This window comes from Bactrocera dorsalis, chromosome 4, assembly GCF_023373825.1.
Source record: "Bactrocera dorsalis isolate Fly_Bdor chromosome 4, ASM2337382v1, whole genome shotgun sequence".
NCBI classification, from domain to species: Eukaryota; Metazoa; Arthropoda; class Insecta; order Diptera; family Tephritidae; genus Bactrocera; species Bactrocera dorsalis.
In genome coordinates this window covers 6290225-6317439 of record NC_064306.1, presented here as the reverse complement: position 1 = coordinate 6317439, position 27215 = coordinate 6290225, and the positions used below count along the sequence as shown (strand labels likewise).

At 39.1% G+C, this 27215-nt stretch overlaps 8 protein-coding genes across 9 annotated transcripts; 4 read left to right on the top strand and 4 right to left on the bottom strand.

The window, feature by feature from the left end:
• The first annotated feature begins 965 nt into the window (after nt 1-965).
• On the top strand, nt 966-2987 carry LOC105232140 (vanin-like protein 1). Its single transcript, XM_011213751.3, has 3 exons — nt 966-1117; nt 1211-2562; nt 2623-2987. Exons 1-3 carry the CDS (start codon nt 1049-1051, stop codon nt 2837-2839), a joined length of 1638 nt encoding a protein of 545 aa, XP_011212053.2. The 5' UTR covers nt 966-1048; the 3' UTR covers nt 2840-2987.
• A 1937-nt stretch (nt 2988-4924) lies between these two features.
• LOC105232237 (vanin-like protein 2) lies at nt 4925-8415 on the top strand. The gene is made up of 3 exons (XM_049454469.1): nt 4925-5119; nt 6582-7933; nt 7998-8415. Exons 1-3 carry the CDS (start codon nt 5042-5044, stop codon nt 8230-8232), a joined length of 1665 nt encoding a protein of 554 aa, XP_049310426.1. The 5' UTR covers nt 4925-5041; the 3' UTR covers nt 8233-8415.
• Nucleotides 8416-12779: 4364 nt separating this feature from the next.
• Nucleotides 12780-15235, bottom strand: LOC105232139 (vanin-like protein 1). Its single transcript, XM_011213750.3, has 4 exons — nt 15044-15235; nt 14342-14981; nt 13078-13822; nt 12780-13009 (listed from the first exon to the last, which is right to left on the bottom strand). The coding sequence occupies exons 1-4, from the start codon at nt 15110-15112 to the stop codon at nt 12826-12828; spliced, it is 1638 nt and encodes a 545-aa protein (XP_011212052.2). The 5' UTR covers nt 15113-15235; the 3' UTR covers nt 12780-12825.
• Nucleotides 15236-16262: 1027 nt separating this feature from the next.
• LOC105232138 (tRNA (cytosine(34)-C(5))-methyltransferase) lies at nt 16263-19027 on the bottom strand. Its single transcript, XM_011213749.4, has 6 exons — nt 18821-19027; nt 18066-18761; nt 17851-17993; nt 16822-17792; nt 16604-16753; nt 16263-16540 (listed from the first exon to the last, which is right to left on the bottom strand). The coding sequence occupies exons 1-6, from the start codon at nt 18878-18880 to the stop codon at nt 16380-16382; spliced, it is 2181 nt and encodes a 726-aa protein (XP_011212051.2). The 5' UTR covers nt 18881-19027; the 3' UTR covers nt 16263-16379.
• Nucleotides 19028-19262: 235 nt separating this feature from the next.
• Nucleotides 19263-21555, top strand: LOC105232136 (histone acetyltransferase Tip60). Of its 2 annotated transcripts, XM_049454470.1 has the most exons (7): nt 19263-19415; nt 19547-19673; nt 19741-19988; nt 20055-20333; nt 20391-20962; nt 21019-21231; nt 21431-21555. In XM_049454470.1, coding segments are annotated over exons 1-7 (1500 nt in total). In that variant the 5' UTR covers nt 19263-19355; the 3' UTR covers nt 21432-21555. The 2 variants fall into 2 exon arrangements, with proteins under 2 accessions (XP_049310427.1, XP_011212049.1); XM_011213747.3 differs by having other exon boundaries at nt 21019-21555.
• On the bottom strand, nt 21551-22238 carry LOC105232137 (hypothetical protein). Its single transcript, XM_011213748.4, has one exon. It carries the CDS (start codon nt 22136-22138, stop codon nt 21572-21574), a length of 567 nt encoding a protein of 188 aa, XP_011212050.2. The 5' UTR covers nt 22139-22238; the 3' UTR covers nt 21551-21571.
• Nucleotides 22239-22477: 239 nt separating this feature from the next.
• LOC105232134 (eukaryotic translation initiation factor 3 subunit G-1) lies at nt 22478-23715 on the top strand. The gene is made up of 2 exons (XM_011213745.4): nt 22478-22636; nt 22706-23715. Exon 2 carries the CDS (start codon nt 22706-22708, stop codon nt 23513-23515), a length of 810 nt encoding a protein of 269 aa, XP_011212047.1. The 5' UTR covers nt 22478-22636; the 3' UTR covers nt 23516-23715.
• A 68-nt stretch (nt 23716-23783) lies between these two features.
• On the bottom strand, nt 23784-27098 carry LOC105232135 (kelch-like protein diablo). The gene is given in 8 exon segments (XM_011213746.4): nt 23784-24032; nt 24088-24189; nt 24246-24453; nt 24934-25205; nt 25267-25586; nt 25589-25634; nt 26302-26656; nt 26717-27098. Coding segments are annotated over 8 exon segments (1713 nt in total). The 5' UTR covers nt 26878-27098.
• Nucleotides 27099-27215: the final 117 nt, after the last annotated feature.

Sequence of the window (27215 nt, the reverse complement as noted above, 5' to 3'; positions counted from 1 at the left end):
CTACTTTGAAGCCATTTCCATGCGCATGCGAGTAGACTATTTTATAAAACGGTAGTCTTGTCGATCTAAAGCTGGATCAGTCACAATAAGTCAAGTTTGTTCCACTCAGGCATTCAACAGTAAAGATTCCACGTGCCACTTGAGGACTGAAACTAAGTATTTTGAGGCCATCTCAATGTAATACTGATTTCACAATCCAGTCTTGTCGATCTAAAGTTGTATCAGTCTATAAGTCAAGTTCGTTAGACTCAGAACTTCAACAGTAAAGACTCCACGTGTCATTGTAGAGCTCAAACTAGGTTTTTTGAAGCCATCTCCATGTGATACTGATTTCATAATCTTAAAAAGAGCCAGTCATCTCGATCTGTAGCTTTTCAAGTCATAAGTCAAGTTTGTTCGACTCAGAATTCAACTGTAAAGATTCGACTGGAATTAGAACCATGAAGTAGATCCTTTAGCTCCTTTCCTCCAATTCGGAAAAAAAATTCTCATTATCTATAAATTTAAATTTAGAACTCGCAAAATTGTATCCCCGCCGGTCAAAATGTTGTTGATAGCATTGCATGTTATTCCAGGTATCATATCATATTTTTTTTATTATAAATACCGCATTATCTCCAATTCTCATAACATCCCCAAAAAAAAAGTTTAATGACGTTTCTTGGAAGTCCACGAAGCCAAGAAACTCATGTTTCGTCAATAATTTTAAAGAGCACTGAACTTTTGCTTTCGAACTTAGGAGCTCTATTGCATTTGGAAATAACACCGGTCGTAGAACCCGCAATACCTACAATAAAATAACGCTGCTAAATGCACTTCAAATACCTCGTTGGCATAATTTACTCTATTTGACAAAAACAAATCCCATTGGCTCATTAAAAATGGCAATTAAAGTCTTTGATAATAATCTCAATATTAAAATACTGATAAGATTAAAAAAGATTTTATGGCGGTTTTACATCAAATTTGATTTAAAAGGTGCCACGCTTGGAGAATTAGTATATAAACGAAAGAACCGTCGCGCCGCTACTCCGGAATACCAAGCAGGATGCCTACAGTGCAAAGTTTAATATTGCTTTTCTTGGCAATCGTCATAGGACCGCAGCAAACTTGGCAGGTATTTATGGTTTAGGAAACCAAAGAAGCAAAACGAGCTAGCTTCAGCTTTTGTCATCTTTCTCGTACACCATTCTACTTCTACATTTTGCAGCTCTCGTTACCCACCGATCCCACCTATCAAGCTGGCGTGGTCGAATATATGCCCGGTGTGGGCAAAGACAAATCTAAGGTCCATGACAGCCTCAAGCGCATGAAAGCGGTCATCGAATCGGATGGTACACGCGATTTGGATATACTAGTCTTTCCCGAGTTCGTGCTGAATGACCGCACATTCCGCACGTTTGTGCCTGATCCCAAGCTGCAGATTTCACCTTGTGAAATACCCAACTATGATCACTTTCTGACGGAACTGTCATGCGCCGCACGTTCGCGTCAACTATATTTGGTGGTCAATTTGGTAGAGAAAGTTTTTTGTGCCAACGATACCACAACGGTTGGACGTTGTGATGCCAGCGGTTTAAACAGTTACAATACCAATGTGGTGTTCGATCGGCAAGGACGTGTCATATCGCGCTATCGCAAGACACACCTTTACCGCTACGAATGGTATGATATGAAAGTTTTGCCACAACCGGAACATGCTACTTTCACCACAGATTTCGGCGTGACTTTTGGCCACTTTATATGCTTCGATATGCTCTATTGGGACCCAGCCGCAGTATTGGTGAAGGAGCAAGGCATAACAGATATTATCTATACAACTTATTGGTTCAGTGAGCTGCCCTTCCTCACAGCCGTGCAATTGCAAGAAGGTTGGGCGTTCGGTAACGATGTCAACTTACTTGCAGCTGATGCCAGCAAGCCCAGTGGACAAAATACCGGTTCGGGTATTTATGCTGGACGCTTGGGTCGCCTAGTAGCGGCCATTTATGAAGAACCAACCACACAGCTGCTCACTGCGAGCGTGCCTAAACGCGCCTATCGTCAAAACTATCAAGCGCCAGCGGTTATACAGCCCAACTTTGTGCCGGAAGTCGTCACACCGCGTTTCACCAAACTCGACCTGCTCCGCGACTACAATGTGGACATCTTTAAGACTCAGTTGCTGCCCGCCGACTTCACCACAGTGAATGAAACTCTGTGCTACGATAGTCAGTTCTGCTGTCATTTTCAGGCCGCACGCGTCATTGTGAGTAACGCGAATACTTACGTGGCTTACCGCTATCGGCTCGCAGCATACAGCGGCTCGCGCGCCACACATCAACGTGTCGATCCGGCGGCTTTGAAGGTGTGCGCTGTAATCGCCTGCACCAATGCGGATTTGTACAGCTGTGGTCGCATCTTCCCAGCCGGCGTCACAGTTGGCAATAAATACTACTTTAGCGCTTTGAATGTAAGCGCTTCTTTCCCGCATGCGCCGCGACGTCTCATTATGCCATCTAGTGTGGATGGCAGCATCATGCCACTGCCGGTGCACACTTATGAGTGGCAGGAGTTTGAGAGGTAGTTCTTGCATATGCATTCAAGTAAAATTATTATTAATTTTTTTTTAAATGCGCGTAGCAACAACACTACAGCGATCTCCATAAGTTTGACTTATCCGAAATTGGACATACTGACCTTCGGCATTTGGGGTAATTACTATTCGACCGAGGTGAGCACGCATAACTTCGATCCGGTGTGGCAGCCTGCGCATGGTCCTCATTCTGGCGCTTCACAGCTTGTTGGAGTCAAGCTTTTAACTGTCTCTTTGTTACTGGTTTTTATGAAGTTTTTCTAGGTTAAGCGCTTTACATATTGTTCATTTAAAGACTGGGCCAATTTTAGTTGGTCTTAAGGAACTGACGGCAAAAGATGGACCGCTAGTTCATGTCGCACTGATGGGTTAATAAAAAATAGAATTTTTGAATTCTCTTTATACACGTTGAGTTATAGGTGTCTAATATTATGTCTGTATCTGAACAGAAAGAGGCATCGGAAATTTCATAATATATATACACATACATATATGTATATATGAGATATAGGTTAGGTTAAACTGGTAGGCCAATAAGCCACGCATAGATCAGTTTTGGTCCTTTGCGATACCAGATGGAGTTCAGTTCCTAGGTCCAAAAGAAGTAGTCATCCTTTGGGAAGCCTGCGCTTGACGCGAATTTAAGCCTCTGCGGCTTCACTTTCGATACCTCTTTCAGTGTATAATACCGTGGGGATCCCAGATGCTTACAGCGTAGTCTTCTCGATCTGTCAGCCACATTCTGTGGGCGTGTGTCGCTACCAGACAGTGACCAGTTAATATCCCGACAGTCTCTTCTATTGAGTGCCAATAGGAATTTTGTGTACTTCCGATCTACCGTTTTGCACATGACTTTTGCAGTCTTGATCGAGATCGTCGTCGATCATTTCACAATGTTGATCACGTTTTCGGTTGTCAGCCGTACAGCATTCTTAACAAACTCGTCCAATATTTCATTGCCCTCGATGCCTTTGTAGCCTGGCACCGGGTAGAAGTGAAGTTGTTTACTTCTGGCAACACTTTCCAATGCTGCCCTGCTTATCAAGACACTTCTGGCGGATATGAGGTCATTGTCTTGATTACTGCTTGGCTGCCTACGTACATGTTGACGCTGGAATTGCCTGCAGCTGTATTAGAGGCCAGCTCCGCTACTTTCGGAATAGCAAAAAGTCCTCAGCCTGAAATACAATATAATGCAGTGGTCTGGCAACTTAAAAGGTTGCCTTATGTCTAACTCAGGACAGGCATAAGGTAAATGTATATAAATGATGAGTATAGCGAGCGACGTCGATATACACGTCTGGCCGTTTGTCCATCTCACTTTCTGTATATAAGCGCATGAGTCACTTAGTTTGTGAGATATCGCTCTGAAATTTTACACCCGTCTTTTTCTCTCCAAGAAGTTGCTTATACATTAGTTGTATGTCGATTTGAACGATTCTGAGGTATAGCCGCCATACAATCTGAGCGATCAACATCAAGTTCTTGTACGGCAAAATTTCCTTTTAAGATATCTTCATTAAATTTTCCACAGATTACTATCCAAAGGACCGCCAATTTCTTTGAATATACCATTCAAATAGGATCACTATATAGCTGCAACATGATCGATCAAAATCAAGTGCTTAGAGGGAAAACTTTTTTACTTGACAAGCTATCTTTGAGAAATTTGATATCGATTATTGTGAAAGGCACGTTTCAATCTCCGAACAATTCATTCAGATTTGACCACCAATTATGACTAAAAACTTAGATTTTGTTTTACTTCATTTTACCTTTACTTTTGCCCTATTTTATCTCAATTTTTTTTATCAAAATACATATAATACTAATAATAATTAATTAATAATATTTTTTCAACTTTTATGTATCCACAATATATATATATTTGCATATTTTAACATTTTATTGCCTTTACCTTACCTTATACAATTTTTTATTATTTTATGTGATTTTTATTATTTTTTTATTTACTTTTTTAACCATTCACAAACAAACCAACCCACTTTCAGTTAAAACAAATATCTTAAACGTTCAGCAAAGGGTAATTGCTGGCATTTCGCAATATTTTTTATTGTCAGTGTCATATTTACCACGATTATAAAACATATGGCAATAAAAGAAAGCAAATACCTCATGCTTTAAGATTTACATAAGATAAGAGTTCAGGAGTGAAGTCTGGGTGAAAAAGCAAAAGCAACACAGCTTATGTTTGTCTATGTGAAGACTTCTTTTCAGCATCATGACGCTAAAAAAAGACTAAAAATCAACATTTAGCTCGCTAAAGTATTGAATAGTTTTTTTTCTCTCTCGCTTGTCTACTAAATGGGCCCTTGACTGCAATTTTTTATTTTTTAAAATTTTGCAAAGTCAGTGGGAAATATGAACAAATCGTATTTTCTTTAATATAAGCACCTGAGCTGCTATGTACATTAGTATCAGTCGCTTTTCAGAATATAACAATTAATGATGGGCATTCACGAGCTGCGTTTAAGTTGCGTATTACTTATACTAGTAATCGTAGGACTTCAGTCAGGCTTACAGGTAATTGTATATATAAGAAAGTAAAAACTTTGTAGGCCAAGTCAAAATGCGCTCGTTAACTACTACTTTATTGCGGATTCTCGTGAAGGAATCCCACAAAAATAACTTGCGCCTTTGAGACGTGGTACGTAGCATGGCATAGTATGAGAAGTTATGTTAAAAGCGAGTATAAATTTCGCATAAGGAAAGTTTTGAGCGGAGAGCAGCCTAGCCACTTGAGTTTGACAAGTTACCTATAAAAGGAAGCAGAACAGAAAACACTCTACTTGTAAGCCAAATATCACATCCTTATCCACTTGAGCTCTCCGACGAAATGGAGGTCTTTCCTTTCCTCTACTTCCACCGGCGGGTACTGAATCGAAAACCTTCAAAGCTGGACTGTTCTCTTGCATCCGGACAACATGACGCAGCCACTGTCTCTCGAATCGCTGAACTATGCCAATGGCATCGTATATCTTGTACAGCTTATCGTTCCATCGAAAAATCTTCCGAAAAAGCTCTTCTCTCGAACTCTCCTAAGACCGGCTTATCAGATGATGTCATTGTCCATGCCTCCGCAGCACGGGAATAATGAGTAACTTATAGAGTTTGGTCTTTGTTCGTCGTCTTCAAAGTTATTCAGAGACGTGCGAGCCAAGTCGCTAACGTTATGACTGCTTGTCAGGGGATATTTCCTCGTTCACAACTAGACTCCTCCGATAATTCTTGAGATAATAATGTCATGTATTACAATATACGAAGGATCTTGCGGATGACGCTCGATAAGAGGAGGGATCTGCTCATAATGGAAGGAGCATCTCTATAGCTATAAAAAAAGCAACCTTAATGTGGAATACCACTACTACGAGATGTCTGAGAAAGAATATAATTTAAATTGTCGAGTTGTGGGAATAGAACTATAATAATTACATATCTTACAACTCACTGAAGACTGAATAATCTTCACTTTGGATCCCGATGATTGGATGATATCACGAAAGACGCTCGATCCATTTTCTCATAATGATTAAAGTATCGCTATAAATATTAAAAAAAGCTCAATGTGGAATACTGGTACACAACTAGGGGCCCGAGAATAAAGGAAATTGAAAACATCGACATCGAGGAACGACAGCAATCACATTGAAAAATATATATTCTCCAACCTTCTGTCTATAAGACAGAACTCAAAACACTCATCAGCTGTTACTTATAAGAAACCCACCACATACCACTGCCGTGTTGTAAGTTACGCAGAACTCACGACGATACGACAGTTTTTGGAAAATGACACATGACTTCAGGCATCAAATTGTGTCGTGGAATCTGCATTTTCATAATTTCATTGCACGCCAGTCAGCTTCCTAACTGGACACTTCATCTACATTTTACATCTTTCTAACCTGCCTCATTTATATTTGTCAACCAATCAACCAACAATAAAGTCCTGTTTCTTTATGCTTCCCTCATCTCTATTTTTTAGCACTCATTGCCTACAGATCCCACATATAATGCCGGTGTGGCTGAATTTATACCACCACCCGGCGAGGGACAACCGAAAGCCAAAGACGGGCTCAGACGCGTAAAAAACATTATCGAATCGAATCTCACAAGCGGTTTGGACATACTCGTCTTTCCTGAATATGTGCTTAACGACTACTCCCTGTTGACGTATGTGCCCGATCCGGCGCTCAATATTGCCCCATGTGATGTGCCAAATTATGACTTCATACTCACAGAGTTGTCCTGTGCAGCACGCGCGCGTCAATTATATTTGGTGATACATGTGAAGGAAAAGGTCTATTGCGCTAAAGATCCGCTACCTGTGGGCCATTGCAATGTGAGCGGCATAAATACGTACAGCGCAAATGTGGTATTCGATCGGCAGGGGCGCGTCATATCGCGTTACCGTAAGACCAATCTATTTCGTTATGAATGGTATAGCGTGAATGTATTGCCACAACCGCAGCTGGCAACATTTACTACCGATTTCGGTGTGACTTTTGGACATTTTATAGGCGCAGATTTCCTCTTCTGGCAACCGGCGCAAAGGTTGGTCGCAGAGCTTGGCATAACAGATATCATCTATGCAGCACATTGGTTCAATGAACTACCCTTCCTAACAGCCGTGCAAATGCAGGAAGGTTGGTCATTCGCTAACGACGTCAACTTACTCGCGGCAGACGCCAGCGAACCCAGCGGACAAATCAGCGGTTCAGGTATTTACGCAGGACGGCTGGGACGTCTGAAGGCAGTCATATATGAAGAACCCACCACACAACTGCTCACAGCCAAGGTGCACAAACACGTCTATCGCCAAAGCTATCAAGCGCCGCCGCTGCCACAGTCCGATTTCGTACCGGAAGTGACCAGACCGCGTCTCACCAAACTCGATTTACAGCGCGACTACAATGTCGACATTTTTAAGACGCAATTACTGGACGCCAACTTCACGGCACTAAATGCAACCCTGTGTTACGGCAATCAGTTCTGCTGTCATTTTGAGGCCGCGCGCACACCTATCAGCAGTTCTCGCGTTTATGCAGCGTATCGTTATCGCCTTGCAGCCTATAGCGGCTCACAGGCGACAGTTCAGCGCTTGGAAACGGCAGCGCTTAAGGTGTGCGCCGTGTTCGCTTGCACCAGCGCGGAGTTGTATAGTTGCGGTCGCATTTTTCCAGCTGGCGTCACTGTTGGTAATACGCATTATTTCAGCGCGTTGAATGTGCGCGCCTCATTTCCGCAGGCAGCGCGGCGTCTCATTATGCCGTCTAGTGTGGATGGCAGCATGTTGCCGCTGCCGGTGCATATGTATAAATGGCAGCAGGTGGAAAGGTTGTATACCACAAAATGTTTTCATATGGAATGTGGTAGTCAGGAACAATGATTTTATTTTTAGACATAACCTCACTGATGTAACCATCGGCCTGTTGACGCCGAAGCTGGATTTGCTCACTTTCGGCATTTGGAGCAATTACTTTTTGGACAAAGTGAGTCAACACAATTTGGATCCTATATTGTTGCCGGCGCAGCAAAGCAGCGGAGCGGCAACCACTATAAGTGGCCTGAAGCTGTTAACGTTGTTGTGTTTAGTTAAGCTATACTTTCAAAATCAGCTTGAAAACGAAATATGAAAGGGAAAACTTTTCATATATTTTTTTTTTATTATGTTTTTTATATATTTTTGTCTACATTTTTCAAAAGCATTTTTTCAAAAAATTTTCAAAATTTTTGAAAGTCATTTTTTTCTTATTGAGAGCTAACTAAAAATAAGATATTCGGGTCGGCTTTCGTATACCGTCCCAGAATTTTGGGACTTTTTTCCGATATACATACATACATATGTACATATGTACATACCTAGCAAAAAAATAAAAATTTCAAAATTTTTTATATTTTTGTATTACTATTTTTTTCATTTATTTTAATTATACTTGTTTTATAATTTTTTTAATTTCCTTGAAAAAAATTTTTTTTTCAAAATTATAAATATTGTATCTATATATTATAAAAATATATATAAATTTCAAAACTTTTTTTCAAAATTTACTTTCACTATTTATCATGAAAATTATATTTTTCTTATTGAGAAAAAACTTAAAATAAGAAATTTCTATATAGAAAAAAATTCAAAATTTCAAAAAAAATGTGTACATTTTTATATTGATTTTTTAAATATTTTTCAGTTTCCAATATTTTATAATTTTTTTTTAAATTTTCTTGAAATACTTTTTTTTTAATATATCTTTGTCAAAATTTTATCCAAAATTTTAAACTTTTTTTTCAAAATTTATCTGTGAATTTCAGATTTTTCTTATTAAAAGAAAATGCAAAGTAATATACATACATATAAATATTCTACTTTACAATTTAAAATAAGATATTTCTATATAGAAAAAAATTAAAAATTTCAAAATATTTTTTTTCAAAATTTCATATTTTTTTTTTATTTTTTTTAATATTTTTAACTTTCTTGAAACCTTTGTTTTCAAAATTATAAATATTTTAATATTGTTTATATTATACAGATTTCTAAAACAATTTTATAATTATTTCTATCACAATTTTTAAATTTTTTTTGAATATTTTTAATTTTCTTGAAAACTTTTTTCTTCAAAATTATAAATATTGTAATATTTTTCATATTAAACATTTTTGTTTTTCAAATCTTATTTTTTCAAAACTTTTTTTAGAAATCGGATATTTCTTATTAAGAAAAGATTGCAATTTTTTATAATCTTACATCAAAAGTTTATACATTTTTCAAAAAAAATAAAATTTTTTCAATTTTTTTTTAAATTAAAATTTTTTCAAATTTTTTTTTTTTAATTTTTTTAATTTTTTTTTTGAGACTTGTCTAAAATTTCTAAATTTACTTTAACAGTTTTTTTAAATTTTAATAATTTAATTTATAGTTTTTTCCCCCTTATACAATTTTTACAATGAAATATTCATAATATGAAACAAAAAAAAAATTTTAACCGCTATGGCAGCAATCAGAGGTATTCTGAATCAGCTCCAATAGTATACCTATACCATATACCCTCAATATTGCCCTCAAAAACAAGAACTCATTACAATTGCATAAGCCAAGCAATTAAAAATAACTGTTTCCTTACATCCAGCTTACATATATGTATATAATACATACATATGTGCATGCACGCATATTGCATTTTCACATTTTCGCAGTTTCAGCAATTTTCGCAGCTCGTTTCGGAGTGTTATGCACTCCTCGCCGCCCGCCTCGTGATCGTAAAAACTGCTACAAACTAGCGAAAAAATTTATTAGGTAATTAAATTTTTTTTAGTTAATGTTCACCTGCACACATACACATATATATACAAGCTCAAAGCGGAAATTGCACCATGCAACAGTTTCCTGTATGTTGTATAGGCATCCATATGTCAGTGTCAGTATTAAAATGTGATCACACTGACGCGAAATGCACTGGTCCAAAAACGGATGATATTTGGACCTAAACTGATTCCTACTTTTCAATTGTAAACCCTATTTTAAGTTGGTCTTAATGAAAACTGAAATATAGCGGACTTTTTTATAGTATATATTCTATAAAAAATCGACATATCCACTATTCGCAATTTAAACCTTTTCTAAAGCAGCTTTTGCTCGAAGTTCAAGTTTTGTGATAACTTCTTGCTTAATCTAGATTAACATCGGGGCAATACTAGTATAGAAGTCAGTAGCTTATTATCAGTATTATCTAGATTCCATCTGCAAAGTATGTCAGTGTGCATTCTTATAGGCTTACACATCTTCTTTACTTGACTCAATATATTCCAAAAGGTTATTTGGAAAATTCAACGTCACAAAGTCTACGGTGATTTCTTGATCTCATTGCCTCATGACTACATCTTACATCCTGATGGCCTAAAGTAGTCACCTTCCTAAACCCAAAAATAGTTTATCTTCCTGTCTTTACCTCTGGCACTGCAGGAATTACAGTCGTTTAAGGGGTTACATGGGTTTCCTCGGCCAAAAAACGGTCTTTTTTCAACAATTTTTTTTACAACTAAAGGGTGATTTTTTAAGAGCTTGATAACTTTTTTTAAAAAAAAAACGCATAAAATTTGCAAAATCTCATCGGTTCTTTATTTGAAACGTTAGATTGGTTCATGACATTTACTTTTTGAAGATAATTTAATTTAAATGTTGACCGCGGCTGCGTCTTAGGTGGTCCATTCGGAAAGTCCAATTTTGGGCAACTTTTTCGAGCATTTCGGCCGGAATAGCCCGAATTTCTTCGGAAATGTTGTCTTCCAAAGCTGGAATAGTTGCTGGCTTATTTCTGTAGATTTTAGACTTGACGTAGCCCCACAAAAAATAGTCTAAAGGCGTTAAATCGCATGATCTTGGTGGCCAACTTACGGGTCCATTTCTTGAGATGAATTGTTGTCCGAAGTTTTCCCTCAAAATGGCCATAGAATCGCGAGCTGTGTGGCATGTAGCGCCATCTTGTTGAAACCACATGTCAACCAAGTTCAGTTCTTCCATTTTTGGCAACAAAAAGTTTGTTAGCATCGAACGATAGCGATCGCCATTCACCGTAACGTTGCGTCCAACAGCATCTTTGAAAAAATACGGTCCAATGATTCCACCAGCGTACAAACCACACCAAACAGTGCATTTTTCGGGATGCATGGGCAGTTCTTGAACGGCTTCTGGTTGCTCTTCACCCCAAATGCGGCAATTTTGCTTATTTACGTAGCCATTCAACCAGAAATGAGCCTCATCGCTGAACAAAATTAAAGCGCGAAACACATTTCGAACCGAACACTGATTTTGGTAATAAAATTCAATGATTTGCAAGCGTTGCTCGTTAGTAAGTCTATTCATGATGAAATGTCAAAGCATACTGAGCATCTTTCTCTTTGACACCATGTCTGAAATCCCACGTGATCTGTCAAATACTAATGCATGAAAATCCTAACCTCAAAAAAATCACCCGTTATAAATCTTCCGCAGATTCTCTCAAAAACTCTTAACGCCGATTCAACAGATGTTGCCATCGTTCATGCCCCTGCACCATATAGCAGGACGGAGTTGATGAGTGACTTCTAGAATTTGGTATTTGTTCATTGAGAGAGGACTTTAGCAATATTTCACTTCTCTTCCGCTGGGTTTGTGCACTCATAAACTACTATATGGCGCATAAACACTTGTGAGTAAATGGGAATGGGATTTTTTATTAAATGATTTCGCTGGAAAAAATGTCGGCTCAACGTCTGTTCACTAAACAAGCTCACTTTTTCTTATTTTTCTAGTTCCAACAGTTTATGCTTTTTAGTTGGCTAACTTTTGCTAAAATTTTACCTATTTTTTATTGCTATGTTTGTAGTTTTTGACTGTTTTAATTTTTTACCATGCTTGAGCGGAAATTGTCCACCGTGGAGGTGATTTAGAAGCAGCTGTGTATGAGTTTGTGCGACAAAGTTGCCAGCCGTTAGGCCGTTCAACATTTCAAGGTTAAATTTCGGGCAACTAACAAGATTAGAAGGGTGTAAATTGGCGGAGCCGTGAAAACTATGATTTTTCTATGCAAAAATAATGAAATTTTTAAAACGTTTGCAATTGCGTATGTGATTGAATTGGTCACTTTCAAATTTCCAATTTGCCGAATTTTAGTTTAGAAAGTTATTCATTGAAGCTTTAGATTCGAGTTTTTTTCGGAAGCGATCAAGGTTAATATCAATTTATATGAGAACTAGCACTGAGTATAAGATAATGTGTTAATTAGTTTGCTTTGGACGCCAAAATGGCTTAAGATCGTCTGATTCCAGAAGCTTTAAGGCCTTGTTTTAATACTCTTAGGTCACACAAACCAAAATGTACTTCTAAATCTCCATTAATTACTTCAAAAAACCAATACGGAGTTTTAAACCTCTGAAAGACCGAGGAAACCCCAAAAAGTTTCTGAAGTAAAACAGCGCAGTACCTTCCTATGTTGACATCGCCCATGCCTTCGCACTATATAGGAGGACGGGAGTGAGAATTGACGCTTTCGAGATCTAAAATGTTTTTGAGCAAGAAGAGAGAAAAATCTTTGTTTTGCTTGATAATTAAAGAATACGCTTTGTGATTTCACCGACTATGATACAAATGCGGATCTGAAGGCTAAGACGTCACTTTTTTTTAAGAAAACACCTCCAGCTTCACTAAAATGTTTCTTTATTGCCAACTACTTTCATATGGTCTCCTACATATTCTATAAATAAAATTGCAAATTCAACAAAAACAAAAGCAGTAACATAGTCGAACTCAGTGAGCTTGCGTCGTCCTTGTGATGATGATCGTATATGGTGTCATCCAAAAAGTAGTTGCCATAAATACCAAAAGTCAAGAGATCCGAACGCGGTTGTAACAAAGTGAGGTTAGCCAGCGTAAAGTTGCTGCGGGAATAAAAAAAAATAAATTTCATTTCAGTATTTTCATAAATAACCTCGAACCGCAAACCCACCTGTGCGCCTGCAGTTGCCACTCGAACTCGTCCACAGGCAGCGGCATTAGCAGATTATCCACGCTCGTTGGTGACAATAAACACGGACGTTGCCGTGTAAAATTGCCACTTATACGAATCGTATCGAAAATATAACGCGGCACCACCGACACGCCCTCCTCATAGATGCGTCCGCAAGTGTAGAGATGATCGCCAGTGCAAGCGAAGATCGCACACACCGCTAACTCATCGGGTTCGGTATTCAGAAAAGTGCCCATGCCACGAAACGCCGCCAAGCGATAGTAATAGCTGAGCGTGGTAGCGTTGGCCAGCGGATTGGCATGCATTTCAATGTAAAAATTGCAACACAAATCATTGTGGCAGAGTTGTTGCTGCAACGGTCCACTCATATTCGTTCTACCGATTAACGGTTGCGTCACATACAGATCAATATCATTGTTACGCGCCACAACAACGCCTGTGAAACGGTCGAGCACGCTCTGACTGCTGTTGTTTGGCTGCGCTTTACGGTTGCTCTGGCTCAACTTGAATATCTTTAAGACCTTTTCGCTGCTGGCATTATGTTTTGGTATCACACTCAAATGCAGTTTACTTTGCTTCTCGACGCTGGTCATGGTTGCGATGAGCACACCATATTTGCCCGCATAGATGCCTGTGCCGCTGCGGCCATTGCTTGGATCGTTTGTACCGGCCACCAGCAGATTCACATTGTTACTAAATGACCAGGACTGATGTAGTTGGACAGCTGCGTGGAACAGAAGTGAGAAATGGTTGAGATTAGAAGATATGATATACTAATGAAATGTACCTAAGAGCCTAAGTCGGGTCTACGAGAATATTTAAGTCAAACTGAAGGTCGTAGAGTTTCAGACTTCAATAAGTAGAAACTATTTGCGAGGAAATACTAATTTCAACACCAGTTCGACAAAGTCTTGGCATAAATCAGTCAGTCACATCACTATTACTAAATAGAGTTCTCTCTGGAAAAGCTGCTGAGCTCTTGATCTTGACCGGTTCTCGTTGTTGTAGCGGCAGAAGTCTGCCGAATTGACAGTTCTTGACTGGGCTTAAAATCCGGGTCCGTTCCGGTCACGTAGACTTGACTGTCGTGAGAACGGTCGGCTTGCTTTCACAGTCCCAATTTCCATATGAACCAAGACAGACTCTCATCTTTAATCGAGCCTCAAATGGCCTTAAACACTTGCTTATTGGAAGCTTCAACTAAGTATTAAATGATTCCCGCTTGCCACCCTTCACAACTCACCTGTCAGGAAAGGCAGCTCCGATTGCCATTTGCTCGGATGCAAAAAGTCCGTAATGCCACGTTGCACCAACGCTTGCGCCGGCCGCGCATACAGCAGATCCATGCGCGTAAAATGACCGAAAGTCACATTGAAATCGGTGTGGAATATGGCCTCCTCCTCGGGTTGCGACGTATAGTTGAAATACAACCACTCACTGCCGATCAAATTGTACTTGCGATAACGCGACACCACCACGCCATGACGATCGAACACCACATTCGCATTGTATATGGCGCAGTTGGCAACCAGATCGCTTACGTTTTGCGTTTGTGTGCAGTTATGCACCTCCACCACATTGATGAGCACATATATGCCCAGCGAACGCGCATAACAGGACATTCTGCTGATAATATAATTGTAGTGAGCCTCGTCGGCATTGCAAGTTATCACATCATCACTGGGCGCTGGCACTACTATGGGCGTGTCGCGGTCATTTAGGACATCCTCGGGAAAGACCACAATATCCGGGCGTATGGCAGACGACTCGAGTAGTTCGCCGAATTGTTGCAGGCGCTCCTCTGTGCTGGCGGCTGCAGTGATCGTGCGCGCCGGAAACTCCACCACAGCGCCGATGTAGTAGTCGGCGTCCGGCGGTGTGGGCTGTGGATTGTGTTAATTAGCAGCTGATTTAAATAATATTTATTTAAGTTGAGCAGTATTACCTCGCCGCTTACAGCCGCATAGTAAATGTTGTTGCATGCCAAGTAGAGCAGAAATTTATATAGCCACATTTTTGCTGTTGCGTTCCGTCGCACGTCCAGACGTCTGCAACCAGTGCTTTGGAATGGAAATTCACCGAGATCAACCCGGTCACGCTGATATTATCAGCTGTTAACGTTTGTTGTTGTACTTTTTAATTGCCGTGCTGATAATATCGACAGGTTTTATGATGCTCCACGACTTATCAGTCAATTCTCTAAGAGCTTATCATGTTTATCAAATACCTTAACAGTGATTTGCGGCTCAGACGAACGTTGGTTATACGTCATGGCTTATCAGAAGAGTGTTGATTTTAGATTTTTGCTGCCTAATCCAAAAAACACAGCCTAATTTTAGGCGCTATAACAGTTCAAACTCTTTTCAGCTGGGAGTTAGCGAGGAGGAGATCTCTTTCCACGTCTGCCGGTTCTATACAAATGGAAAGAAACCTGATTTAGGAAAGGTTTTCTCCGTTCTCGAAGTACTGGGTGCCCAAAGTGAAGGACCTTAAGAAAAGGGGCCAAAACTGTCACTTCAAAGAACTGGACATTGTTGTCGTTGTAGTACTTTCATAGAACATGTTTGTCGAGATCGCAAGGTCCAGGAAACGTGCGGTTTCGACGTAAACGGACATTAGGAGAGCAGCGTGTTAGACGAGTAGATTCATTGGGTATGCAAAGAGGTGGTTAAGAGTAATGCGAGGACTACTGGCACGTACACATATGTATATAGTATGTCAGCGTTGATTCTGGATAGGTAGAATTCTAACCATTAACCAGAACGAAATTGCGCGAGAGTAACTCCGGATTCGCGAGACAATTAGAACTCTTCGTCTGCAATTCTCACAACAGTCGGTTCTACATTACCGGAATTGAAGTGGATTTTATACGGACCAAGGCTGTTGTTTCGGCGAACTAATCCGTTTTGGATTGATAAGTTTTAAGCGAAAAACTGGTGCTTAAGAACCGTCGTTCTAAAGCACTTTTGAGTTAAAATGTTTAACCTATTCCCTTCCGATATGAAATCTTACCTCACTTTTTTACGCCGCTAGTTCTTTCGAGACTTCTGTCGGAATTTCAGCCATCTAAAGCGTAAATAACTCAGAAGCTTGGGGTTTTTAATGCCAAACTTTCATTACCGACTATTATTTTTCCGATTTTTTAATAATTTAAAGCGGCATGGTTTATATTCTACATACACCTGTATGTATAGAGCATTTTTATATTTAAAAAATATATGTAAATACCATAACTAAGGCTTAACTTTAATAATAATGAAATTCTGCGCTAGCTAGTTAAATTATTCAGCGACTGGCGCAACGTCTGCAACGCCATTAGCAGACAAAACCACGTCGGTGTCTTGCTCTACTGCTGGCGCATCTTTAGCTTCAACTGCATTCGCTGCTGCCTCCGCAGCTGCAGCTGCCGCAGCCTCCTTAGCCTTCTCGTACTTGTTGACTTCTGCAATGCGAAACGTAAATATTATTGATAAGCCGTTACTAAGCAGGCAAATAAATGACTTACCGAACTTGCTGATGTCAGCGCCCAATAAGCGCAGCACATGCACTGTCTCATTACTGTCCACATAAGCACGTAAGCTAGAGGAACCGCGCCAGCCCACCAGGAAAAGCGTGAAACGCGCGTCTTCGTACTTCAAAATGCAGCTGCCAACGCCTGCAACAAATAATATGAATCTTTTAAGATAAGCCAAGCATTCACTGTGAGTTATATGTGTTACATACCTAATTCCTTGCAACGTTCTTGCGTTTCCGGCGCCAAGTCCAGCGTTGAAGGCGGCTTTGTTGGATCGGTGCAATTGAGCAGCAGTATTAAATCTTCTCTAGAGATCTGTATGCGTCGTATGGCGCCCATAAATGCATTAGTCGTCTGCAAACCCTCCTGCGCCAAGCGGAAGGGATGCATGGTATGACGATTCTCACAGCGCACAAATGTCTTCACACCGGTATTTATAATCTTAATGGCATCTTCATTCAATAATACCATATCACGTATTGGCTCAGAGCAATAGTAGATATTCTTCTTCTTATCGGTGACACAGCGTGTAAGCAAGCAGCGCTTATTTAGCGTGTCGTCGAGCGCAAAGAAAGATTTCAACTCATCCCAATCGGCGTCTTCTTCCTCGAAGAATATGTATGGATCTTCTTTGTAACCATGCAGGCGTCGGCGTTTGCGCTGTGGTCCCCACGGCACTGACTTTTCTTCGATAGGCTGGCCGTTTTCATCCAATTTAACCTCCGGTTTGGGCTTTTCAAGCAGCGTCTGCAAGTCATTCTTTTCGAATGGCAATTGGCGACGCTTTTCAATGACCGCAACAAAGAAACCGCCAGAGTTTTGCAAATGCGGCAGCACACGTAAGCATTTTTCCAAACCGATCTTCGAGATTTGCTCCGTCGGCAGTGGAAACATATTTGGGCGTATGACCGTGTGATACTTCTCAGGCACCTCTTCGAAACTTGTGAATATTTCGTCGACTTGCTTGGTGGCGAGCTTCCAGCTCGTCATGCCGGGTTTAAACTTCAAGCCGGTCACCAAGTGTGCGGCGTCTACTATCTCTAGCGCACCATCAGCGTCAGCTATTATACGCTGCAGCACAGCTTCATTTTCTATGGGATTTAGCGAGCATGTGGAGTACACCAAACGACCGCCGACATTGAGCATTTCAGCGCCACGCCTTGTAATGCGGTACTGTATGCTAAAAATTGTGTATTTTAAATTTTCATCTAACATCGAAAATTATTTTTCAAGCTTACCCATGCAAGTTGTAAGCCTGCGCCAAATTCCATTTCGTCCAGATATCGGGGTTCTTGCGTAGTGTGCCATCGCCCGAGCATGGCACATCACATAGAATTTTATCAAACTTCAAAATTGATTTACTGCCATCTGCGCCCGTTTGCTGTAAACACAAAATGTTGATATACATATTTATTATTTTTTATTTATTTTTTGCAATTTTCCTTCCACGTACCAATAAATTCGGATAGAAACTGCTGTCATGATTTGTCACCAGAAAGCACGGCGAATTCAATCTTTTCGCCTGATGCACCAACATATAACACCGGTTGTTATCCACATCGTTGGCTACGACAAAACCCGGTGGTATCTTATGCTTTTCCGGCGCACTATGTAGCGCTTCAATCAATTGTGCCGTCTTTGAGCCTGGCGCAGCGCACATATCTAGCACTTTATCGGTGGGTTGCACATCTAACACAAGCGGCGGTATCATAGACACAGCTTCCTGACGACTTATGCTACCGGCACTCGTTTCGGTTATCAGAAAATTGTGCAAACGGAACAGCGGTTCCGAGCGGCGTATATCTTTACGCGTTAATTGCAGTTGGTATGCCAAGCCATCTGGGTACCAGGGTAGACGTAGTGGGCGCTCCACCTCTTCTTTCGCAATACCATGCAATTCAGCGACACTGTTCACATAATCAGCAAACAAGTCGCTCTCGATTATGTCAAGCAATGCTTTTGCCTCACCACGAAAGCCGGTTACACGGAATGTAACAGGTAAATTATCACGTATCTTAGCAAGAAATTCTTGCCATTCCGCTTCGTCCGCACATATATTCTGCAGCTGATAGTATTTAATGAAAGCTTCATTATCACGTTTAATATCCTCATAGGGCTCTTGGCGTACTGGTCGTGGATCGACTCCTTGCTATTTAATGAGATTTAATTCTATTGTAAGGGCAAACTCGATATCAATAGTTTACTTACGTTCTCGCGCTTTTGACGTTTTTTCGCTGCAAAAGGGTTTGATTTTCTGTTACGACCCATTTTTCTTAAAATCGGAAATGCTATTTTGTTAATAAATATTTTAGTATTTAAAAAAATTGTTTTAAAATTGGTTTGCTGCAAAATCAAGAGATTGAACCGTGAGCGGAGAAAACGTAAACACGTGTCTACTAAATGAAGGCATCTCTGTCGTTGCTCACAGCTGTTAACTGGGGTGATGCCGGAGTAGCTATTATCAAAAACAAGTGAAAAGTTCCTTTTAATTTTAAAAGAAGTGTAGTATTATTAAAAAGGTGATAATTACACCCTTTTTATTCATAATGTTGGCATGCGTTTAAACATGCAAGTGTGTGTAAAATAAGCGTAGTAAAGTTACTTGATAATTTTGTAGGCACAGCTGTTTGTTTTTATTGTGAATGGTCAACTAAAAAATAAGAAGCATTGTGAAAACTTGAGTAAAATTGTAAACAAATTGTTTTTAAATTCATACAAATAATTGGATTCTACGTTTTTAAGAATGAAAATAACACAAAAAATAGAGTTCGATGAAGATGTATCATCGATTTGTGAGTCCACGGTGAGTTAATGTGGCAACAAAATAATAAGCATCACGGCGAAGGAGTAATGGATGCAATTGGCCACGAACTTCTGTATTACTGAAATTGTATGTAGAATGAAGGTGCTACATGGCTTATGTTTCAATTTTAGGCCGCACTTACCGAAGGATGCCGATTACCCGTGCGTATGCACAAGACTGAAGATTGGCCACTCGCGGAAGTTGTGAGCATTAAAGACCATGATGGCAAGCGACAGTTCTACGTGCACTACGTTGATTGTAATGAAATAATGCAATAATGAATAACAACGAGCGCAGTTTACTAAATAATACATATATGTTTCAGTTAATAAACGTCTGGACGAATGGGTTACAGAGGAGGACGTTGATACACGGAAAGTGCAATTTCCAAGACGTGATGGTACGCAGACTGGTGCCAGCACTGGCGTAACTACACCAAAAAAACATCACTCGTCGGTGCCCGGTAGCGTTTCAAGACCTACTTCGCCACAACCTGCTGTAAGCAATGAAATGGTTAATGGTAACGCTGTATTGGCGGCTGCACTACAGAAAAAAATTAACCGTAAACGAAAGGTGCTAACCATAAATTAATAAGCTTTGAAGCTTCGAAATTAACGGTGTACGATATTTTTAATATAGTTCAATGCTGTGCCTGCCCCACCGGCAGTAGTAGTGCCTGAGACCCCCCCGCCCGTTATAGTACCCGCACCAGTCATACCAGCTGTAGTAGTACCCACAACTCCGGCACCCGTAACTGTGGTTGAAGAGGCTTCACAAGATGGTAAAACCGCAACACCACGCCAGTCTGGTAGCATGGTCATACATCAGGATGATGTAGTGACGCGTATGAAAAATGTTGAAATGATAGAATTGGGTAAACATCGCATTAAACCCTGGTATTTCTCACCGTACCCGCAGGTAATAAATTTTCTTCAATTATTGCTTAAAACAAAGCAAATAACACTTTTCGATTAGGAATTGTGTCAAATGCCTTGTATCTACATCTGTGAGTTCTGCCTGAAATATCGTAAGAGTCGTAAATGTTTGGAGCGGCATTTAGTCAAATGCAATCTACGACATCCACCCGGTAATGAAATATATCGCAAACACACAATTTCCTTTTTCGAAATTGACGGTCGGAAAAACAAAGTCTATGCGCAGAATTTATGTCTGCTGGCCAAACTGTTTCTAGATCATAAAACACTTTATTATGACACGGATCCGTTCCTTTTCTATGTTATGACTGAATTCGATTCACGCGGTTTTCATATAGTTGGCTATTTCTCAAAAGAAAAAGAGAGTACTGAAGACTACAACGTAGCTTGTATACTGACTATGCCTCCATATCAACGCAAGGGTTACGGCAAGCTGTTAATTGAATTTAGCTACGAACTGTCGAAGTTTGAGGGAAAAACTGGTTCGCCGGAAAAACCCTTATCAGATTTAGGTTTACTGTCGTATCGTTCATATTGGGCACAAACGATTTTGGAGATATTTATTAGCCAGAAGCCAAACAGTGATGGCGAAAAACCCACCATTACCATCAAGTATGTACAAAATTTCTTTGTGTTTTACATAAATTATATTTATTTATCTCTCCCAGCGATATCTGTGAATGCACTTCCATCAAAAAAGAGGATGTTATATCTACCTTACAAAATTTAAATCTTATCAATTATTACAAGGGCCAGTATATCGTTTGTATAAGTCGCGACATCATTGACCAACATAAGAAAGCCATGGATAAACGCAAAATACGCATTGACTCGAAGTGCCTACATTGGACGCCTAAAGATTGGTCTAAGCGCTCCAAGTGGTAAATCTTAAGCATATTAAATTTCAAGTTGCAATTTCTTTAGTTAGTACAAACATTACGTTACATATATACACAAATAATTTTAAACAAAAATACTGAATTCAACCATATGCGCTTTTGTTACCCTAATACCAAATTATATGATGATTTTCCCCGCCTTTATTTATTCTCTTTTCCGCTCCACCGATAAAAATGATAGAAACTATGATTGAAATGCGCACGTTCAATATGTCATCCTTCCACCAATCAAACATACCATGCTAATCAGCACGCTACTAATAAAGTGCAGCCATCGAATTACTATTCGGTGGTTAAATAATACAATTTCGGTGTTTTTATTTCAACTTCTATTGCCAACTTCATCAACAAAGTAGTCGAGGCTTTGCAGTGTAGCCGTCTCAATAGTGGCCTCCACAGTTTCGGTTGAGGATTGTACTGCACGCACAGTTGCTTTACTTTCGGCTAATTCGTGGCTGAATTGTTTTAATTTCTCGTGTGCTTCGCAAGCTTCCAACTTATCCCTGCACTCTTTGACTGCATTTTCACTAATCGTTTCCACAACATCGCCGGTAGCCAATTTTTGTGTAATGGCTAATATATCTTTATCCGCGGCAGCTATCTTATCGAAAGGCAAGTGGTTATCACCTAACAACGCGCAACGTGTTGCTGCCAATGTTGTGAGTTTCACATATTTAGCGTATAATTGTAAATATTCCTCCTTAACTTCCAAGTACTGTCGTGTTTTTTCGTCCACTTGGCGCTTAATGTTGAGCTCATCGTCACGAAAGCGACGTAAAGTTTCTAGATAGAGTAGATATTGTATATCCTCTGTGCCGCTGCCTGAACCGTTCGGCGAAATGGAGCACGCACTAGTGGAGGATGTAGGAGTTGTGGTATTCGCAGACATTTAGTTGGATATATATTTAAAATGTATCAGCTTGATTAAACTTCACTTAAAAATTAAGCGGCCCATTCAATTTACCATATGCTTCTTCTATTGGATAATTCTTCTTCTTCTATTTTCACATTCACCACTAGTGCTTTATATAGTGTTTTATATAGCTAATCCAATTTAATTTGCAAAAAACATTGAACTTAATTTTGTTAAACGTCTAGGAGCGCGGCTTTTTCGAAAACATGGGCCAAATTTTTTTTAATTTTAATAAATACAAAGATAAATTAAAAATAAAGTGTAGTTTATCAGCAATTATTAAATATATGACAATTAAAATGTCTCAACGTATTACTCAACACTGTGGTTTAAACTTTCCGTATGCTTCCCAAGAAAACATTTGACAGCAAGTTTTGTCATTTTGTGTTGACGTTTCTTTTTCACAGAATTTTCGCTGTTTAACTCGTGGCGTGTGTATTCTCTGATTTTTGTGCTTAAATATTGGCAAAAAAGGTGAAATTATTGATTGAATTGCTTAATTTCACAATAATCATTCATTAATCTCAACTTTTGTCGATTTAGATGCCTGGTGTTGACACTATTAAATCCTCTTGGGCCGATGAGGTGGAGCTCGACTACGGCGGCCTGCCACCTACCACAGAGACAGTTGAAAACGGCTACAAATACGTCACAGAATATAAGTACAACAAAGATGACAAAAAGACAAAAGTTGTGCGCACCTATAAAATTTCCAAGCAAGTCGTGCCGAAAACCGTAGCCAAACGACGCACCTGGCCGAAATTTGGTGACTCAAAGAACGACAAACCTGGTCCAAACTCACAGACTACTATGGTGTCAGAAGAAATTTTCATGCAATTCCTCAACTCCAAAGAAGAAGAGAAGGCCAACGATCCACTACTCGATCCCACTAAGAATATTGCCAAGTGTCGTATTTGCAATGGTGAGCATTGGTCAGTTAATTGCCCATATAAGGGTACCGCCATGGATACAAACTTAATGGAGAAGAAAGCGGCTGCCGCTGCAACAGCTGTGGTCGAAGCACCCAAAACTGGCAAGTATGTGCCACCATACCTTAAGGACAGTCAAAAAGGTGGTATGGGCATGCGTGGACGTGATGATACCGCCGCTATCCGCATTTCCAATCTGTCGGAATCGATGACCGAAGCCGATTTGGATGAGCTGGTGAAGAAAATTGGACAACACAGTAAAATGTATTTGGCGCGTGATAAGAATACCGGTCTCTGCAAAGGTTTTGCGTATGTGCATTTCAAGCAACGCAAGGATGCCGCTGCTGCTATTGAAATTCTCAATGGACACGGTTACGATCATTTGATTTTGAATGTGGAATGGTCGAAGCCGCAAAACAACTGATCGACACTGTCGAAAAGTGCAAGAGCAACATGAGCGTAGCAGCAGCAACATTAAAATAATTTTATAACATAAATAAAAAATATGGCATATATATACGAGTATATTTAAAATTTCATGCGGGCTTTTACAGTAGGCGTTAACTATTGTAAAGGCATAACCGAAAGATCAAATAAATAATCTAAAAATATGTAAAAACTAAATGTTACAGTGCTCCATACTTGTGTGATTTACTAAAATATTTATTATTGTAATGATTGAGTAGGTGTGTTTAATGTACGGGTCGACTTACATCCGCCAAAAAGGTTTGCAAATTATCAGCGAACTGTGTCGGCACCACAAAAGAACTATAGGCCGCACCGGTGGGCATAGGTGCCTTTAACACCCATTTATCTGTGTCCATATTATATTCCTCTACACAGTTTACGCCTTCGCCATTTTTTGTACCTCCTAAAGCCAGTAGATGATAATTGAACACGATTGCACTAATGCGACTGCGTGCCGTTGTCAGCGAACAAACCTAAAAAAGCAGAGTGTATAGCTTATAAAGTTGAAAACATGTTGCAAATACAAACTTTAGTCCACTCATTTTTTACGGGATTAAAACGCTCGACTGTGTCCAGTGGTGAATCATTGTAACCACCCAAGACATAAATGTAGCCATGAGCGACCGCGGCCTGTAAGTTTTTACTATATAAATTATAGTTAAGTCAATTTACTGTAGCTGACTTACACCAGGAGAAGCGCGCGCTTCTATCATACAGGCGCGTGCTTCCCATGTATCCAGCATCGGATCGTAGCACTCGACTGAGTTGAGCGCGCATTCGTTCTCTGAGCCGCCCATAACATAGATGCGCTCATCGAACACCACGGCCTTTGCACAGTAGCGGCCTTCTAACATCGGTGCTACACGCAGCCAATCGCCTGTGCGCATATCGAACCTTTTAAGAGTAGGTAAAGTGTTAGTTTTCTTGATATTTTTTGTTTATTAATTTTTTATATGTTTTTTTTTTTTTTTTAATTTAATATTTTTGTTATATTTTTTAATTATTATTTTTAATTAATTAAAAACATTTTATATATATTTTTATATTATTAATTATTAAAAAAATACAAAAAATAATTAAAAATAAATTTGAAAAAAATTAATAAAAAAATTTTATACAAATGTAAAATAAATTTTAATTAAATTTTTAAATAAATTTATTTTTAATTAATTTTTTTTTATATTTATTTATTATTTTTTAATTTTTTATTTTTTTTTTAATTAATTTTTTTTATATTTATTTATTATAATTTTTTTTATATTTATTTATTTTTATTTTTTTTTTATATTTATTATTATTTTTTTTATATTTATTTAATTTTTTTTATTTTTTATTTTTTTTTTATTTTTATTTTAATTTTTTTTTTTAACTTACATTTCCACTGTGTTTTTGGTCGTCTTGCAATAACCGCCAATTAAATAAATATTATCTTGCAACACAGCCACACAAATCAACTCTCGACGCTTGCGCACTGGCTGTGGTGTTTCCCACTGCTGCTTTTCCAAGTCGAAACGCACTAAATATTTATTGCCAATGAAGACAAGCGAATTCTTAACGAATATAGTGCCGTAGTCGGTTTTCTCGCCTAAAACTTGACCACAACGTGCCCAAGTGTCCGATATAGGATCATAACGTAGAAAGCGCTTCTGTTGTGGGGTGACCATAAATTACAAAAATACGTTAACACAGTAATCGTTACAAACTTACGCTCTCATCCATGATGTTAACTTCCACAGCCATGAGGCAATTGCGCGAGTTGCGTGGCTTGGTGTACTTCAATTTGGTTTGCCAACGTGTTTCGGGCACATGAAACCAATCCAAAGCGTCCAGAATTAAACGGTCACTACCCGGTATTGGTTTGATGTGTTTGAAAACGAAGGCTGGCTCCAACTGCGTGATGCGCAGCAGCGAAAGCAAATTTATTAAGTAGGGGCGTCGATTTTCCTCATCATATTTGTGCCAACGCATGATGGCATCAAAAACATCTGCTTCATTGTACACATTCAATTCATCGCTCTCCACCAACCTTCCATAAGTGCGGGACTGAAACGCAGTAGTTCTCCATTCGTGAGCAGCTGTTTGTGGAAGGATCATTATTAAAAATAAAGCCAAGAAAAACATAAATTGGGTTGCACCGAAGCTAAAATGCTCTTTCTATAAAGGATCATAATTTTGACAGGTCACTTTGTGTGACAGCTATATGCTATAGTGATCCGATCTGAGCAATATATTGAAATATTGTAGCCTTGCCTTCGACAATAATCTGAGTTTCGTGAAGAAATCTAATCAAATAGAAAAGCTTTCCTTAGAAGAGCTTTATTTTGATCTATCAATTTATATGACAGCTATATGCTATAGTAGTCCGATCTCAACAATTTCTTCAGATATTGTACCATTGCTTTGGATATTAATCCATGCCAAATTTCGAAAAGATATCTTATCAAATAGAAAAGTTTTCCATAGAAGAACTTGATTTTGATCGTCCAGTTTTTATGGGAACTAGATGCTATAACAGTCCGATATCGGCGATTCCGACAAATAAATAGCTTCTTGGGCAGAGAAAAGCGTACGCAAAATTCAGATCGATATCTCAAAAACTTAGGGGTTAGTTCGCGTATATACAGACAGACAGACCGGCAAAGCTAAATCGACTCAGCTCGTCGCGCCGATCAATTGTATACAAACTTCATGACAAACGCCCGTTCAGAGTATAAAAAAAATGTTTGTGCTCGCAGCTCCCACCTCTTTAAAATGCTCCACCGCAAAGCCGAAGGCTTTAGCACGCAAGTCCTTGCAACCGTGATCATCAGCGAAGGAGATGATATCCAATAGGTTGGCATAACTCAATTTGTTCACTATAAAACGGTTACAATAGCGCGCAACCTCTTTGAATTGCAAAACTTTTGCCGCTATCACCAATTTGCGCGCTGCACGCTCATCGAGCGATAAGCTGCCTGTGTAGCAATAATTTATTAAGGTCTCGAAACTATTTGCATCGATATGTTTTAACGAAATTTCGCTTGTATCCTCTTCCGTGGTGAAGAGCTCTTGAAAATAGCTACTTGACGCCGCTAATATAAGACGATGTGCTGGAATGCTATGAAAATATTCTATGTACAATTATAACAAAATATATATATAATATTTGATTTCTAACCGCTTCTGGCGTTCGCCCACAGTAAAAACCACATCAATGTACTGATTGTTGCTGCGACATTCGCGTATTTGTGCCAAAACTCGATCTGAAAATTTGTACTCTAAATTGCTGCTTGATGGCGCATTAGCCATTGAGGAAGGTTCAGTGTTCTTATCTGCCATTTTTGCAAGTAAATTTTATAAACTTTTTCAATTTTTATATTAAAAATAAATTTTTTTGTACACAAATTAATTCAAATTTAAATTTGTATATAAATAAATTGTGAATGTCAAAGTGAAATCGTAACGGATCGTGGTGAAATTCAATTTATTGTATATCGATTACACACACTTCCGATTATCGACTTAATGGCGAAGCAAGTGCGTGTTTGTAGATGAAGCAATTTAAAATAACAGAAAAAAATATAAATTTGAAAGAAAAATGCGGAAAAAAAATAAAAAAGAAAATTGGTCATCTAATCCGACAGGACACAACTGCCTATAAAATCATATGAATACTC